Raw genomic sequence first — 15,438 nt, 5'->3', positions numbered from 1 at the left:
ATTCTCCTGGTTCCTTTGTTAGTGTCAAGTTTTCCTGGTCTATTACCCAATTTTCATGGTTCCTTTGTTAGTGTCAAGTTTTCCTGGTCTTACTTAATTCTCATGGTTACTTTGTTAGTGTCAAGTTTTCCTGGTATATTACCTAATTATCATGGTTACTTTGTTAGTGTCAAGTTTTCCTGGTATATTACTTAATTCTCATGGTTATTTTGTTAGTGTCAAGTTTTCCTGGTCTATTACCCAATTCTCATGGTTCCTTTGTTAGTGTCAAGTTTTCCTGGGTAAGTTTTGATTCTTAGATACTATAAAAAATTAGCTAACTATATTAAATGCATGAATTGATTCTAAGGTAAACATGTCTGTCTGACATGTATCATCTGACCTTGACCTCATTTTAATTGTTAATTGGTCAATGTTAATTGTTTGTGGATATGTTTGTTTCTACGATACTTCAAGCAGTAGGTCAACTATATTTTGGTATTAAATGATTGTACGGGGAACATGTCTGTCTGGCAGGTTTGATCTGAGCTCGACATTGACCTCACTGTCTTAGGTCATCGATAATGTAGAGTTTATGTGATACTTGTATTAAAATTTAAAACTAGACATTTGACATCAAATCAATCATGGTCAGTAAGGAGCCATTTAAGAGTGTATTCTTGTTTAAAATTATCAAATGCTTGTATATTTATTGGGTGGTGTGTCTAGATTAATTGGGTGATGTCATTCCTGTAAAGTGAGCTTTAAATTTTTTTCACCGTTTCTTAGATATCTATCTTGAACTTGTTATTTTGGCCTCAGTCACCCTTTAGGGCGTGTTTTTGTCTTTGCACAGTCCTTATGTGTCCAGCAACAACCAGCGCTAACCTGTGCACTCTGCAAAACGTTGCTGTATTCTACTAATGCACTGCTATCCATGTGCAATGTCTGTCCCGCTACACCAGTACTCTCTCTGGTTTACTGGTGCACGTATTTACCTGTGCACTATATTCGCACAGTCTCCTGTGATCCTATTACCCAGTGCGTATGTTCAACTTATATACTCCTGCAACCTTGTTCAGGTACGCAGTATCTTATTCAGAATCTACTTTGTTTTATAAAGTGTAAATAATTACTTTTTTGCTTCTTCAAGAAGTCTTGAATATCCAATAAGCGTTTTGCTTTAACCTTGCATCAAGGAGTATGGTATGGAGTATCTGGCCGTTCCATGATCGATAGTGCTGTTGTTTCTGCCTTTGGAGATGACATTATTAGTGGCGATGTGTGTGGTGGTGTCCGGAAGAACTCGGGATTATCTAGGTAAAATCCCTCGTCGTAGTCAATCCGACATCGCTTGCCTCTGTCTTTGGTTGGTTAAAGATAGTATTGGCAATATCATGCCTTCCTGGGGTTGAACGGACTGATGACTATGTCCGTTTTGATGACGATAACCTCGGGTTCACCTTGATATTTAGTAGGTGTTATCTCCTTGTTTCCCTCTAGCGATATTTTGGCTTCTGTGTGCTGATTCTGGTCTACGCTGGTGGTTGATATCGTACCTTAGCCGATGTTGCAGCAGATCTTTTTGGCCTGCACCCACTGGTCGTAATCCCTTCTCCTGGTGGATGGTGGTTTGTTCTTTTTCATTTTCAGGGCCGGCTTGGGTTTACTGGAGGATGCCTCTGGTTCCTTAGCCTTGTTCGATATTAACTGTACTGTCACCTGGTCAGTACTTGAAGAAAACCTTAAAACAGGTTCTTTAACAGACACGTTCATGGCTGCTAATTAAGATTTCAATTCATTATGGATTTCCATAATATTTTGTCCAAGAAGTGAGTTGTGTTGTGAGCTGTGATCAGTATAGTAAACTATGAAACCCTCGCACTTTCTAACAGCGCATCGGATTTTCTACTAAGTATTGGACCATACCATTTACTTTTGACGTAACCAAGTATTTAATTCCTATTAGTATGTAGAATACCGACACCTTCTTGCTTAAACGTTTGAATGACGGTCCTTATTTTTACAACTACGGATTGAAATATTTCCGGGTTTGCTAACCACAAACTGTCAGTTTCTGGTTCTAAATATTATAAATTGCCATAGCAATGCATAAACAAATAACAACAAAAAAAAGTAGCCAAACATTCACTTTCCAAAATAAAAAAGAGTTCGTATAACAATATGTTTACTTGATAATAGTAATAATAGGTTGAGCCCCAGTAAAAAAAAACGGGTGACCTATTTTCATCATATTTCCGATGCCTCCAGAAAATGCGGGGACCCCGCATTTACCGATATCATCTGAGCACATCTACATCAAGTGGGCATTTTTCAGTCCCAAACGCTATCCGGGTATTGCCTCGAGTCATGTCATTTAAAGACCATAAATCTAAATATCATAAAACAACTGTTACTTCTTCAGTAACTAACCACAAGAACAACTGGAACGTGTATGATCTACCCCACATGACTATATTCCAGCTCAACTGTATACTAACATCGGAGGAAACATTTAACATAGGCATCAACTTTACCCTAAGAACCCTTAGTCGATTTATATCTATTTCAAATATGCAAGCTGACCGATTTTTGAGCCACCAATTTTAAACCATCAAAACCAACAAGCCAATTAGTAAATTTAAAACCATCGAAAACCAGTATGAAATAATCTTGCCTAACAACCAGCTACTTATGGACCTCTCAAAGAGCTGGTTGAGAGGTATCTTTAACGTGCACAAAGCGTGATACTCCCTGAACACGGGACTTCGGATTCAACGTCCCCATCCGAAGGACATATTTATTAAAATACTAGTATACAATAAGATAACATTTATAGTAGTGATTCCCTCACTTTTGATTACATATTAACCTGTCTTTCAATCTAGACTCCTAAAAACTTGTATACGTTTCCATCTTCCTACTTATGGCGTGCACTAAATATACATGATAAAGAATATAAATATACAACAATGAGATCCACGTCATCTAACAAACTCAAGCAGCCATGCCGGTAACCCTGCACAGACTCTGTCTGTAGTCTGACTCATCACTCGAATCACTTGGATCAATTATGTTGTCCGCACTATCATACATCTCTACTTCTCTACTTCTCCTTTCAGATGTTGGCCTTTGCACAATCTCGTTCTATCTACATGTATAACTTATGGTCTACTACGCCTTCCACAATAAATGAGACAATTAACATCAGAGTAATTTTTGAGAACTCGAAAAGGCCAACGCTAGAAGGATGTGAAATTGAGTGAATGACCATTTTTTCAAATTGGAAAGAATATAATTATATACCTGGTCGCCTTTCATAAACTTGCTCCAGTTGAACTGTTTATCACAATACTTTTTTTTCTGCATAACATTTCCTGCTCTGTATGTTTTCGAACAAAGTGGTGAGCTTCTGCCATTCGTTCTTCAAGTTCCCACGCCCATTTTTGGTGGAAATTTCTTAAAATAATCAGGTACCTCGTACATAAGGTCCACTGGTAGTTTCATGTTGCGCTGATATTTATGCCATCATAACGTAGGCCAGTAAGCAATCCAAATTGGAATGGTGTTCATCAAACTAAGCAGTCTATATTTTTGCCAATGTGTCACACTGCGGATAATAGGGCGTGGTATTAGTTTTGTCTATCTGTAGTTATTGACACATTTCTTGTTATAATTCGCTCTCAAATTGCATGCCTTTGTCAGAGTGAACTACAGTAGGCACGCGGAAACGCGTAATAAACTATGATCTAATATATGGGCTACAGTTGACGCAGGCATGTTAGGCATTGGGAAGCTTTCTGTTTATTTGCTGTAATAGTCGCTTTTGACAATGTTTTTTACGGGTTACTACATGCCGAAGAAAGATAACTTTCTTTGCAAATGGTGTGCACTTTTTGGGCTTAAACTTTAGGCCAGAGCCCTTCAGCTTATCAAAAACTGATCGAAGATTTTTTATCATCTCCTCAAAGAACTGATAAATGACAATTACATCGTCCTGATAAATTAGATATATACTCAACTGTTGTCTTTCCAATACCCTTTCCATCATTCTGTCGAAGGTTGCTGGTGTGCAGGCTAGACCGAATGGCATCTGTCGAAATTGAAATAGTCCCGGTCGGGTAGAAAATACAGTTTTCGGGCGATCTTTCTCTTTGTTTTCCACCTGCCAGAACCCCGAACACAGGTCTAAAGTAGAGAACCATTTATTTTCGAACCATTACTCCAATGAGTCGTCGGTGCAGGGTAATGAATACGTGTCTTTTACTGTTATATCGTTAAACTTGTGGCAATCAATGCAAAAGAGTGTAGTACCATCCTTTTTCTCTACCAGTTCTATCCCAGACGACCATAGGCCGTCCGCTGGCTCAATTATCCCCCGTTCCCGTATGTCATCGATATGCCTATCGACTTCCGCTCGCATTTTAATAGGTGTGCGGCGAGACAGTTATTTTACTGGTGCATTATTTCCTGTATTTATGTTGTTCTACCTAAGTCCCTGTCAGATGCTGGAAACATGTCTTTGTATTCATTTAGGAGATCTTCGACTCGTCGTTTTTGCTCCTGGCTAAAATTTTCGATGCAATTAATAAATAATTTTTGTAACTAAATACGTAGGTTCTGATCCTTTTGTTGAACAGTTACATTGTTGTTGTCGCTTATCATTTCCTTGAAAAGGCTTATATTTCCTACATTTGTGTCAGATCTTAGTATCTTTACCACATTCGATACATTCATAAAGCGCAGTGATACGTTTTTTGACGCTGTCATTTGCTATGAATGTGTCACAAGGTTCGATGATTTCTAAGCCTACTTCATTCTTTGTTGACGGGAATTCGTTAATGTGACCTCGGACAAAAGCTTCTGAACCTGGCTGTACGCATGTATCTTCGACTTCTGACACTTTATAACAACCAATCTGTCTATATATGCCTCTTCTTCATGTTCTTCTTTCGTAGGGTCATTTTGGAGATTCAATTCAATTTCATTTAATTTCTACGCTGTCTTCTTGTTTGAGAATGCACTGGAGTCAATCTCAGGGATCCTGTATTGACTTTTCCAATTGCCGCTTTGCTTTCGTAGCCTACATTCTCGCCTAAAATGTGCATATTTACCATTGTAACATTGCTGATTCTTTTTCCATCCGGATTGTCAGTGTTTCTTTGTCCACTCTTTCTGAATTCATTTAACTCCATTCAAAGTGATTCTAATTGCTAAGTAAACTAATCCATCATTTTTTGTAAACTTATCGTCATTAGGTAACTCTTGAATACTAGTGTCTGTATGCGTAGTCCGAATCTGGGGTTTTTCAAAATCTTGTCTTTTTTATGCTTTGTAAAACACCTTAAAAGAGGGGCGAAAGATACCAGAGGAACAGTCAAACTCATAAATCGAAAATAAACTGACAACGCCATGGCTAAAAATAAAGAAAGACAAACAATAGTACACATAACACAACATAGAAAACTAAAGAAAAAGCAACACGAATCCTACCAAAAACAGGGGTGATGTCAGATGCTCTGGATGGGTATGCAGATCCTGCTCCACATGTGGCACCCGTCGTGTTGCTCATGTTATAACAAATCCGGTAAAAAGACTAATTCGGTAGGTCACATTCATGAAAGGGAAGGGGATTGTAGTTACGACGTAAGGAACATATTCGATATCATTTGTGAAACGGTTATTCCATAACGGTCAAACAACTCGTGATGGTGTCCGTAAAATTTAGGAAGGGATGATTTAAACTTCACCATTTGGAACTCTTGTTTTAATAGCTTTCTTGTGAGCAGCAACCCTCTATCAAGAAAATCATGATAGGAAATGATGGTCGGCGGAACTACAATCCCCTTCCCTTTCATGAATGTGACCTACCGAATTAGACTGTTTACCGGATTTGTTATAACATGAGCAACACGACGGGTGCCACATGTGGAGCAGGATCTGCTTACCCATCGAGAGCATCTGATATCACCCCCAGTTTTGGTGGGATTCGTGTTGCTTCTTCTTTAGTTTTCTATGTTGTGTCATGTGTACTATTGTTTGTCTTTCTTTATTTTTAGCCATGGCGTTGTCAGTTTATTTTCGATTTATGAGTTTGACTGTTCCTCTGGTATCTTTTACATTGGACGATACCAAATATATTATTTGAGTGTAAGTAGAATACATAAACTTTATTCCTAAAACGTTTGAATGACGGCCATCAGATTTTATACTACTAAGTATTGGACCATAACATTTACATTGGACGATACCAAATATATTATTTGAGTGTAAGTAGAAGACATAAACTTTATTCCTAAAACGTTTGAATGACGGCCATCAGATTTTATACTAAGTATTGGACCATAACATTTACATTGGACGATACCAAATATATTATTCCTATGAGTGTTTGTAGAATACATAAACCTTATTGCTAGAACGTTTGAATGCGGCCTTGTTTTACAACTAACCACAACCCGTCAGTTTCTAGTTCTAAATTTTATAAATTTTCATAGCAATGCATAAACAAAACAAAAAAACTCGAAAGTTCAATTTTCAAAAAAGAGTTCGTATAACAATTTTTTAACTTGATACAAGTAATAATAAGTTGAATCCTAGTAAAATAAAACAGGTAAACTATTTTCATCACAGTATTAGTTTGTGATTATGTCATTTCAAGGGGAATCATTAGTGGTAGGCCAATGTTAGTTGGTATTCAGTTCTATAAGCATTAGCATATCAATATTTCAATGGAGAATATTTGTCCCCGTCCCCTAGGTCATGGTCTATCGCCTTCGGAACATTTTTCTTAGTTTGCATGTATTAGTTTGTGATTAGATCAGTTTAAGTCTTAAAGATGAACTGCTAATGGTGAGTCAATGATATTTGGTATGCAAAATTATTGACACATGCAAGTATTGTTTCCGTGGAGATTGTATAGCCCTACCCCTTCTTCATGGTTCATTGACTTTGAAACTTTGATATAGTTTACAAGTTTATGTTTGTGTTCAGGTTTGTTTAAAAAGAACAACTTATAAGTCAATTGACTTGTATTTAGTATGCAGTTGTATTAGCATATTAGCACATCTTTTTTACATGAAGATTGTTTAGCCATGTATCTCAGTCATGGTTCATTGACTTTGAATATTTGCATAACTGGTGTAACATGTTATAAAAGTATTGCTATTTTTTTCAACATTGCATAAAAAAATTACAAAAAGTCGAGACATATCTCTGGGATACCAGCTTATGTTATTACAGCCACAATTTTATTCGGTTTTCCCTAAAAAAGGAATTTAAGAACATCTTAAATGTCCTATTTAAAGTAACATGCAGTGACGTAAAAGTATAAACCGATTACAAACCAATAGAAATAATTCTAAAACGATGTAGGCCAAGATACTGTTTCCAATCACAATTCAATAATAATTTAATTGTTGAAAAGGGTTCAGCTTTAAACCTTCGAGTACTGTAGTAATCTTCAGTCTAAACTTTGAGTAGCACAATGGAATATAACATAAATTAATTGAATGAGTTGAAAATTGAAAGGCATGAAAAAGGAAATGAGACATTTGTGTCTCGCCTTCGACGCAAGTCACAAAATGCAAGTCGCAGAGATTACTAAAAGGCGTAAATTATTTTTAAAGTGCACATCAGACGACATTTTTTACTCCATACCAACTATTTTGTCCCCGCAAATTAAGCCCCAGACAGCATAGTTTTATGTTGACTAAACTGCTTACTTGAATATAAACTGCTTACTTGAATAGAATAATTAGGTGTTGACAATTTACCTGGAAACTAAACACATATACCCCCACGACACTTAACACAGAGGAAATAGTGAATTATCATAGGTCTAATAATTCTGCGTTCCTCAGTTTTTGGAATGTCGAACGTTCAAAGATGAATAACTATATCTCTTTCACTGTATTGGATTTTTAAAGTTACATAAGTGTCTTGACAAACATCTTTATACTGTTGGATCTGCAAAGATCTCCACTAAACCTCTTTATAATTAATGAATATTAATTTGATCAGCAAGTTAACCCGTGCTCGGTACTTATACATCTCGTCAATGTGTTTGTATTGTCTTTCATTTTTTTGGTGGCGTGTTTTGTGTATGCGACTTTTTTTATTTCTTTGGTTCTTATAACGTGACTCTGTACTTAAAAGATCCCGTCAGTATGACATTGTTCTATTTTATGTCATGATATATTTTTATTATGAATTACAAAATACGTTGAACCATAAACTCAATAGGTTTAATAGCTTTCTTGTGAGCAGCAATCCTCTATAAAGGAAATCATGATAGGAAATACAAGCCCGGAAATATCGTATCAATTGGGAGATATATACTCCGTATGCAGGCGCTGCTGGAATGTTGCTACATAGAAATGGAAAGTTCACAATTGGGAAGCTGAAATCATGTCTTTTGTCGTAAAGTTTTGTTTTCAACCGACCCTCATTGTCAATTTCAAGATGTAATTTAAGATATGAGGCAGACTTAACTATCTGTATCTTGTATCTCCAGTTCGATGGATATTTGTTCAACATAGTCACCAAATTTTGTATTATTTAATGAGAGAACATCATCCATATAGCGAAACCTATTAATTAAAGTATATTTTCAATTACTCATCTTTCTTCCTAAGAAGTTCCCGTATGACATCAGCATCATAATATTTAAAGAAACAAGTCGGCAAGAAGAGGGACACAATTGGTTCCCATTGGAATTCCGACAGGTCACATGAATCATTGATTATGGTCAGTAAATCCTGCATATTACAGACATGCAAAATAGACTGGTCATGATAGGTAGAAAAAGCTATTTTTTCAGATTTTTATCCTAATAATATAAATAAACAAATTAAGTGATATCACTTTTTTTATATATATAACAGATAATATATCCAGTAACAGATTTTGTAGTTGTGTTTGTAAAACATATATATTTACATGTATATGGATGTTTTAACCACCAATGCTGTATATCATATTGCACTAAGCTCAAATAAAGAATTTGTCTAATATTCGGCATTTCTTCAACAACACGTTGAAGTCAATGATAAAAACAAGTCCCTGATAAAGCAAACAAGCCCCTGTGGCTAAAAACGCCACATGACCAACTTAAAGTCTTTCAATAAAACAATTATCACAAAATTTCATTGTTTTACGCTTGCATATCAGTTTCAACATTATTTTTCAGCTTTTCCATAGTTCTAGTAAAGTGTTCCTGAACTTTGTCTGGGTTGTACTCATAATGTCCATGTGGGTTTTTGCAGATGGGTTTACTACACCGACAAGGGAATGAGTCGTCCTCCACAAAGCATTCGATACCTGTCAAACTACATGCACATGTGTTTGGGTCGCACGTGTGCTTACAGTTACACCCACTGTTTCTCCTTGAATCTCGAATGTCCTTGCAATCGTCTGCTTCACTTCGATCTATGTTTACTAAGCTTGATTGTCGTAGAAGTAAACGCCGCTGAGCAGGTGTCAATCTGTGTTCGGATTTTAAACGTTTTGTAGAATAGTACCAATCTTCATCTTCTAGCTTTATTTCATCTGTCTCACTTTGTTCATCTTCCATCGCTGAATCTCCTAATGCCGCGTGGTATGACCTTTTTCTAATTTTAGCATGATCGGCCAAAGAATATGTATCGGAGTCTGTATGGCCATACGACATTCCTGCAACAGTTTCAAAGGAGTAAATTAATAAAAAAAAAAAAAAAGAAAAAAATAGGATAGCACACCTCACATAAGTATGCATGTTGCTACCCGTTAAAACTACATACATCATAAAAAATTATAATGTTCCTTGTCCATGGACTCAATCATTTCAAATTCTCAGGCTCTCGGGTCGCTCTATGATCTTCTCTGCGAAGCTCATGTTTACTTTTTATCATAGTATTTTATCGTGTGGTCACATGCAATATGATAAAGGATTTCGACTTTTAAGGGATTAATTTTCAGCAAAATATGTTGAAATTCTATCAGAGTTGGCAAATTCACTTAAACAAGACCTGGCAAGTCATTTTCATAACAGCATAGACAACCGCACTACTTAAGTTGGTAATAATACTGAATTATTTACCTTTAAAAGAGGGACGAAAGATACCAAAGGGACAGTCAAACTCATAAATCTAAAACAAACTGACAACGCCATGTTTAAAAATGAAAAAGACAAACAAACAACAGCACACACCACACAACATAGAAAACTAAAGAATAAACAACACGAACCCCAAAAAAACTAGGGGTGATCTCAGGTGCTCCGGAAGGGTAAGCAGATCCTGATCCACATGCGGAAGCAGATCCTGCTCTACATGCGACACCCGTCGTGTTGCTTATGTGATCAGGGGCGGATGCAGGAATTTTCGAAAGGGGGGGTGCTAACCCAGGGCAAAGGGGGGTGCAGGGGGGGGTGCAAAACATATGTCCCGATACAAATGCATTGATCGGCAAAAATAAAGGGGGGTGCGCACCCCCGGAACCCCCCCCCCCCTGGATCCGCCACTGGTGATAACAAATCCGGTAAATAGTCTAATTGGTAGGTCACATTAACTTATTGTAAAAAAAAAAGCAACTGAGAATTTATCATAGCTTTCCTTCGACATAGTACAAAGACGTTATTAAGCATCTCAACCTAATTTAGATATTCCTGATTCAAATATATATAGTCGGTTATGAAATTACTCGAAGGGGAAAATATGCCTCTCGTACAAAAAGATCTAGACTATAAGTAGGAATCTTGACTGATTCTGTTCTTTAAAGTTCAAGAAGTTGCGATTTAAAATTAATGATGATCCAATTAAAAAGTTAAAATAAAACATATAGCCTGCATAGTGAAACAAAATTAGTAGAAATAAAACAAATTTAATTAATTAAATCAGAGACATATATATATATATATATATATATATATATATATATATATATATATATGTGTGTGTGTGTATATATGTCTCTGATTAAATTCAGAGAAAAATATTTAAGTAACGAAGTAGAATACTAAGTCTTGCAAGAATGGAAAATTATTTGGAAGTAATTCATGATTTTTATTAGAATCAAAATTCCAGATGTTTCATGGTAAAAATGTGTGACGAGTTATCTACCTTACCTAATGTTGAACCTCCTTCGTGTGGTACAGATGTAAATCCTTGTTCTCTCGGGAAATAATACACAGTGACATCCTTAAATCTAACATTCTTTTCATCCTTGGATATTTTCAAATCGTCTAGGTAAGAATTAAGATTCAATAATAAATTTGACGACAACAGATACAGCGGAAAATACATGTTTAGATGTCATATAAAATGAAATCAACGATATCTGAGGGAAATATTTTTTTCTAGAGATTCACGTTTTCTCGATTTATAATTTTGTATTATTTCCAAGATATTGCGAACATGTGAATTTAATTACCATACGTATATTGTAAAACTTCACACTGCAACTAGATGGTGAATATATGTGAGATCATATTAAGTTCTTTAATTTCGTTACAGCGAAGTTTAATGTCTTTGTTCTGTTAAACATGGGCTCACGTTCATTGTATGAGACGAATTCGTCTTTGTTTAACAATGTTTCATTGCATAGATGCTTGAAATTTTAGTTGGCCTTCGTTCCAATCTTGTTTCACTTTCAGTGTATGGTGAAATGCTTTCTTGTTATTGTACTGATTATGTTGCGCACGTGAAAGACGGTATGCATACTATACAATCCGAATATTGTATTTACATTTGTCATGTTTATTGCCATCAGAGACATAATACATGTCTCTGTTGCCATCTTATGTGTTTAAATTCTCAAACTTCGACCAATCTCTTGCTGTATTGAATTTAATTGGATAATGTGCTCTTCGAATCTGCTACTCCATGACTTTTTTTTTTTACAACGCAACTATATCACTGACTGCAGCCAGGTGACTGCATTGGTATCGCTATGGCATAATGGAATTGGACTAAAAGATTCATTACCCATGGTTAAAGAAAGTATTTTCTGTAATAAGATGAAACAATAATTGAAACCCCTTGAATGATGCATTATGTTTGAAAATCAATAAAATTGCCCTTAGTAGCTATTTCATAGTTATTTCATATAAAAAAAAATGTACAGTATTGGATTATTAACAATGATACACGGGATTACTCTTCTTGGTTGAAATGTCAGTAACACATCCACAAAATGTGTTGCTATAATTTAATTTTATTGATAATTTTAAAATATTTTAGGATTCATGACATGCAGTTCAAAGCTAGACATTCATGACATTAATTTTGAGTTTTACATGAAATCAAATGTTAAATGGGCATAAGCTACGAATTTCAACGAAAAAAAATGGAAGCAAAAATTTTTGAAAACGAAAAAAATTGTAATATTTTGCTTTTGTGCAATTTCGTCCATACTATCCATAAAAAAAATAACATCACTGACTTTTAATTCGGCAGGTCACTAATGACACTAATACATCTCAGTTTTTAATTCGACGTATTACATTGTATTAAGCAACCTTAATGTTGACCTTATTGCATTGTATTCAGCAAGTGATAAGCAGCCTGTTCATTCATTAAAAAGGAAAGTATGTGCTTGTCAATAAATGAAAAGTAAAAGAAATGAAGGCCACTCGAGTTGCAGAGAAACACTAGGAATAACCCGGCATTTTGATGACTAGTACGATACACAAAAACATTCTTATTGCAGCTAAATCGGTGTTTTATATGTTTTAATCTATAACGCGAAATCAAACAAACCTAGACAAATACGATTGCACGTGCTCGCTATCTATTTATATCTACAGCCTTTAAGCTTAACTTTTGAGCCCAAAAGCCAGATGCCCTTATTTTTTTATTCAGTTGGATTCTCTTCGCTTTGTAGAGATGAATAATACAAGCCCAGTAATCTGTGGTCATTTAAAGAGAAGGCAACGGTTACTGCCAGTTGGCTTCTAGTTCTACTGTCGTCTGCTCATGGTCTCAGTAAAGTTAAGTCTGATATTTTTCTTACATTCGCTTACCTCTATAACGTTCTAAAAATCCCAGTGTCACTTACCTAAAGAAGCCATACAATTATCCATTCCCAAGTCCATCAGACATACGGAAGTTTAACTCTGTAGTCAGTGTATATAACACTATTTTCAGCTCAGAGTTGCAGTTACATACTACGGCTTTGCGAGCGAAAGCCAGTCATTTAGGCCTCATGGTGATGTTTATGTTAATTTCGCTTTTTTAAGACAAAAGGTGACAGGCAATTTATTTAGTGTATATACGTGGATTTAGACAACCGGATGTTTTAAAACTTATAGGTTAGATAAGATTTAGGAATTTTACGGGAATCTGTTGTGGCTATTCCGTATCTGATTTATGGAAATTTTGATAGATCACACGAACGTTTGGAAGTATTTTATAAGTTAGCAGGAAATGTAGCATGTAAGCAACATTGAGTGAGAAAAAATAAATAAAAATGTGGTGACTTTGAAAATCAAATAATGGCATCATCGAACATTAGAAGATTCTTAATTGGCCAAGTAATAGCAAAGGGTTCAGAAAGAATACCCTCAGTTCAAGTCCGTGTACCAAAAATGGTTCTAGATAAATATCTGTTAATGGTAAGCTATTTTTTTCAGTGTTTTTAATTGACATGGACATTAGATGGACAATAGATACCTGACAATAATTGGTGATTTAAACTAGGTACCTGAGTGGACCATATCAAGGGAAACTCAACTGTTTATTAATTGCATGATCTTCTGCAGGGACGAAAAAAGGGCACAGCAAAATCCAGTTAAGTTATGAATTTTCTAAATCATACAATGCATTTGAATTCTATTTATCTAGGGCATGCTATGCCTTAAAACTTTTCCAGATGCACAGGTATGTCTGTACACAGAGTAAATTTTAAGGTGAAAATTCAGCCATTTTAGCCATAGGGTCCACATGAACCTTAATTATTTGGATGCAGGTGTTGTAATAAGCTGCTGAGCTAGCCCAAATAATCATGACGTCAAGAAAGGCAATTATATTTTTTTTCTTTGACTCCTTACATCAACAGGAAAGCATCAAAGCAAAAAAAATAAATAGCCTTCCAAGACATAATAATTATTTGGACTACTGCTGAGCCTGAATTACATGTAATAACGATACTCCTTCTTTCCAAATCGCCTCAATTTTCTGCTAAGACGCCCCACTTTCAACCAACTCACCACACTTTTGAAAAAGAGTTTCATCTAGTCCAAATAATTATGAGTCTTGAAAGACGTCACAGAAAAAAGATAGCCTTCAAGATGTCGTAATTTTTAGGATTAAGTTTCATTCTGCTAAATTTTGGCGTAGCACTAAGCAGTAGAAAATATTTCTACCTCTCATATGTAGACCTAGGGTATGAACAGCCCAGTAGCCAGTACTTCATTACTGCTGGGAACAGTTTATTTAGCAGGAAATGAATCTTCATGAAGCACATTTAAAATGCATGTTAGTGATTAAGTATTAATCTAGTTTCTCAATCTAGTCATGCATGTTAATGCTGTAGAGTATTTACACTACATATAGACTGTCATAACACTTAATTTTGAGACTAAAAAGAGATGACCCATATTTTTAATTTCTACAGAAAATTTTGCAAATTATATGTATAAATTTACTGTTTATTTGTTCCTTTCAGTATTTCAATCATCCAGACCAGTTCTGGGCAGCAGAAACTCCAGGAACACAAAGTAAAGTGGGAGATATAGTTAAAATACAAGAACTTGAAGAAAGAGCTAGTCCAACAATAACTCATCAAGTTCATGAACATGTGTTTAAAACAGGAGAAATAAGAGATCCTGTTACTGGGAAAAGGTGTCGTGGCATGAAATATGTAGACGAAGAATTCAGGGACGCTGTTCAATCCAAAATAGAAAATGAAACTGGAAAATGGTTCTCTTGACGATTTTTAACATAAATAAAATCATCAAACACAATTCACATTATTTAAAAGGCATAAGTTCTAAACATTTGTTTTCTATTTACTATAACCTTACCCCAACCAGTTCTATTATGTTCTGCCTATGATGCATGTTGTAGAGTAGCATTATATTTTCATGTATATATGACATATATGAAGAATCTGAAGAAAACAAAGATAGATGGTAGCGTACAGTTAAAAGTTTTTTTTATTCTCTTACTGGTTTTAATTAATAGGATAATTGGGACTTTACAATTGGTCTATTAGGTTAGTTCTACATCTAACTTAAATACAGATGGATGCCAGTTCTATCTTGAATAGTTTGAGAACATCGTTGAGATTAGTGGTCATTTTTTAGACTTTATTGGGTTGCTCTTCATACTTTACATTATTTTTACCTTCATATCTTTTTACCTGTATTAAAATGTTATGTTCTTTTCTCATGTTATTTTTAGAGTTGCTAAGAAAAAGTAGCTGCTTATGATTGATGTAAACCATTGTCCAATATTCATTTAGTAGTTCACTTAATTTCAA

General features: G+C 35.3%; 2 protein-coding genes across 2 annotated transcripts; one reads left to right on the top strand and one right to left on the bottom strand.

Annotated features, from left to right (window-relative positions):
- Nucleotides 1–8,830: 8,830 nt before the first annotated feature.
- LOC143078815 (cysteine/serine-rich nuclear protein 3-like) lies at nt 8,831–13,267 on the bottom strand. The gene is made up of 3 exons (XM_076253798.1): nt 13,015–13,267; nt 11,084–11,200; nt 8,831–9,651 (listed from the first exon to the last, which is right to left on the bottom strand). The coding sequence occupies exons 1-3, from the start codon at nt 13,049–13,051 to the stop codon at nt 9,134–9,136; spliced, it is 672 nt and encodes a 223-aa protein (XP_076109913.1). The 5' UTR covers nt 13,052–13,267; the 3' UTR covers nt 8,831–9,133.
- Nucleotides 13,268–13,362: 95 nt separating this feature from the next.
- LOC143078816 (small ribosomal subunit protein uS17m-like) lies at nt 13,363–14,920 on the top strand. Its single transcript, XM_076253799.1, has 2 exons — nt 13,363–13,570; nt 14,623–14,920. The coding sequence occupies exons 1-2, from the start codon at nt 13,451–13,453 to the stop codon at nt 14,884–14,886; spliced, it is 384 nt and encodes a 127-aa protein (XP_076109914.1). The 5' UTR covers nt 13,363–13,450; the 3' UTR covers nt 14,887–14,920.
- The last annotated feature ends 518 nt before the right edge of the window (nt 14,921–15,438 follow it).

Source organism: Mytilus galloprovincialis, chromosome 6 (genome assembly GCF_965363235.1).
Source record: "Mytilus galloprovincialis chromosome 6, xbMytGall1.hap1.1, whole genome shotgun sequence".
Taxonomy (NCBI): Eukaryota; Metazoa; Mollusca; class Bivalvia; order Mytilida; family Mytilidae; genus Mytilus; species Mytilus galloprovincialis.
Note: the sequence above shows the minus strand (reverse complement) of the source record. Positions and strands in the feature narration are given on the sequence as shown.

Coding starts and splice junctions, on each gene's coding strand:
- LOC143078816 (XM_076253799.1), top strand. CDS start 13,451: ATGGCATCATCGAACATTAGAAGATTCTTAATTGGCCAAGTAATAGCA. Junction 13,571..14,622: donor TAGATAAATATCTGTTAATG/GTAAGCTATTTT, acceptor TGTTCCTTTCAG/TATTTCAATCATCCAGACCA.
- LOC143078815 (XM_076253798.1), bottom strand. CDS start 13,051: ATGGACTTGGGAATGGATAATTGTATGGCTTCTTTAG. Junction 11,201..13,014: donor TAATTGTATGGCTTCTTTAG/GTAAGTGACACT, acceptor ATTCTTACCTAG/ACGATTTGAAAATATCCAAG. Junction 9,652..11,083: donor CGAAGGAGGTTCAACATTAG/GTAAGGTAGATA, acceptor AAACTGTTGCAG/GAATGTCGTATGGCCATACA.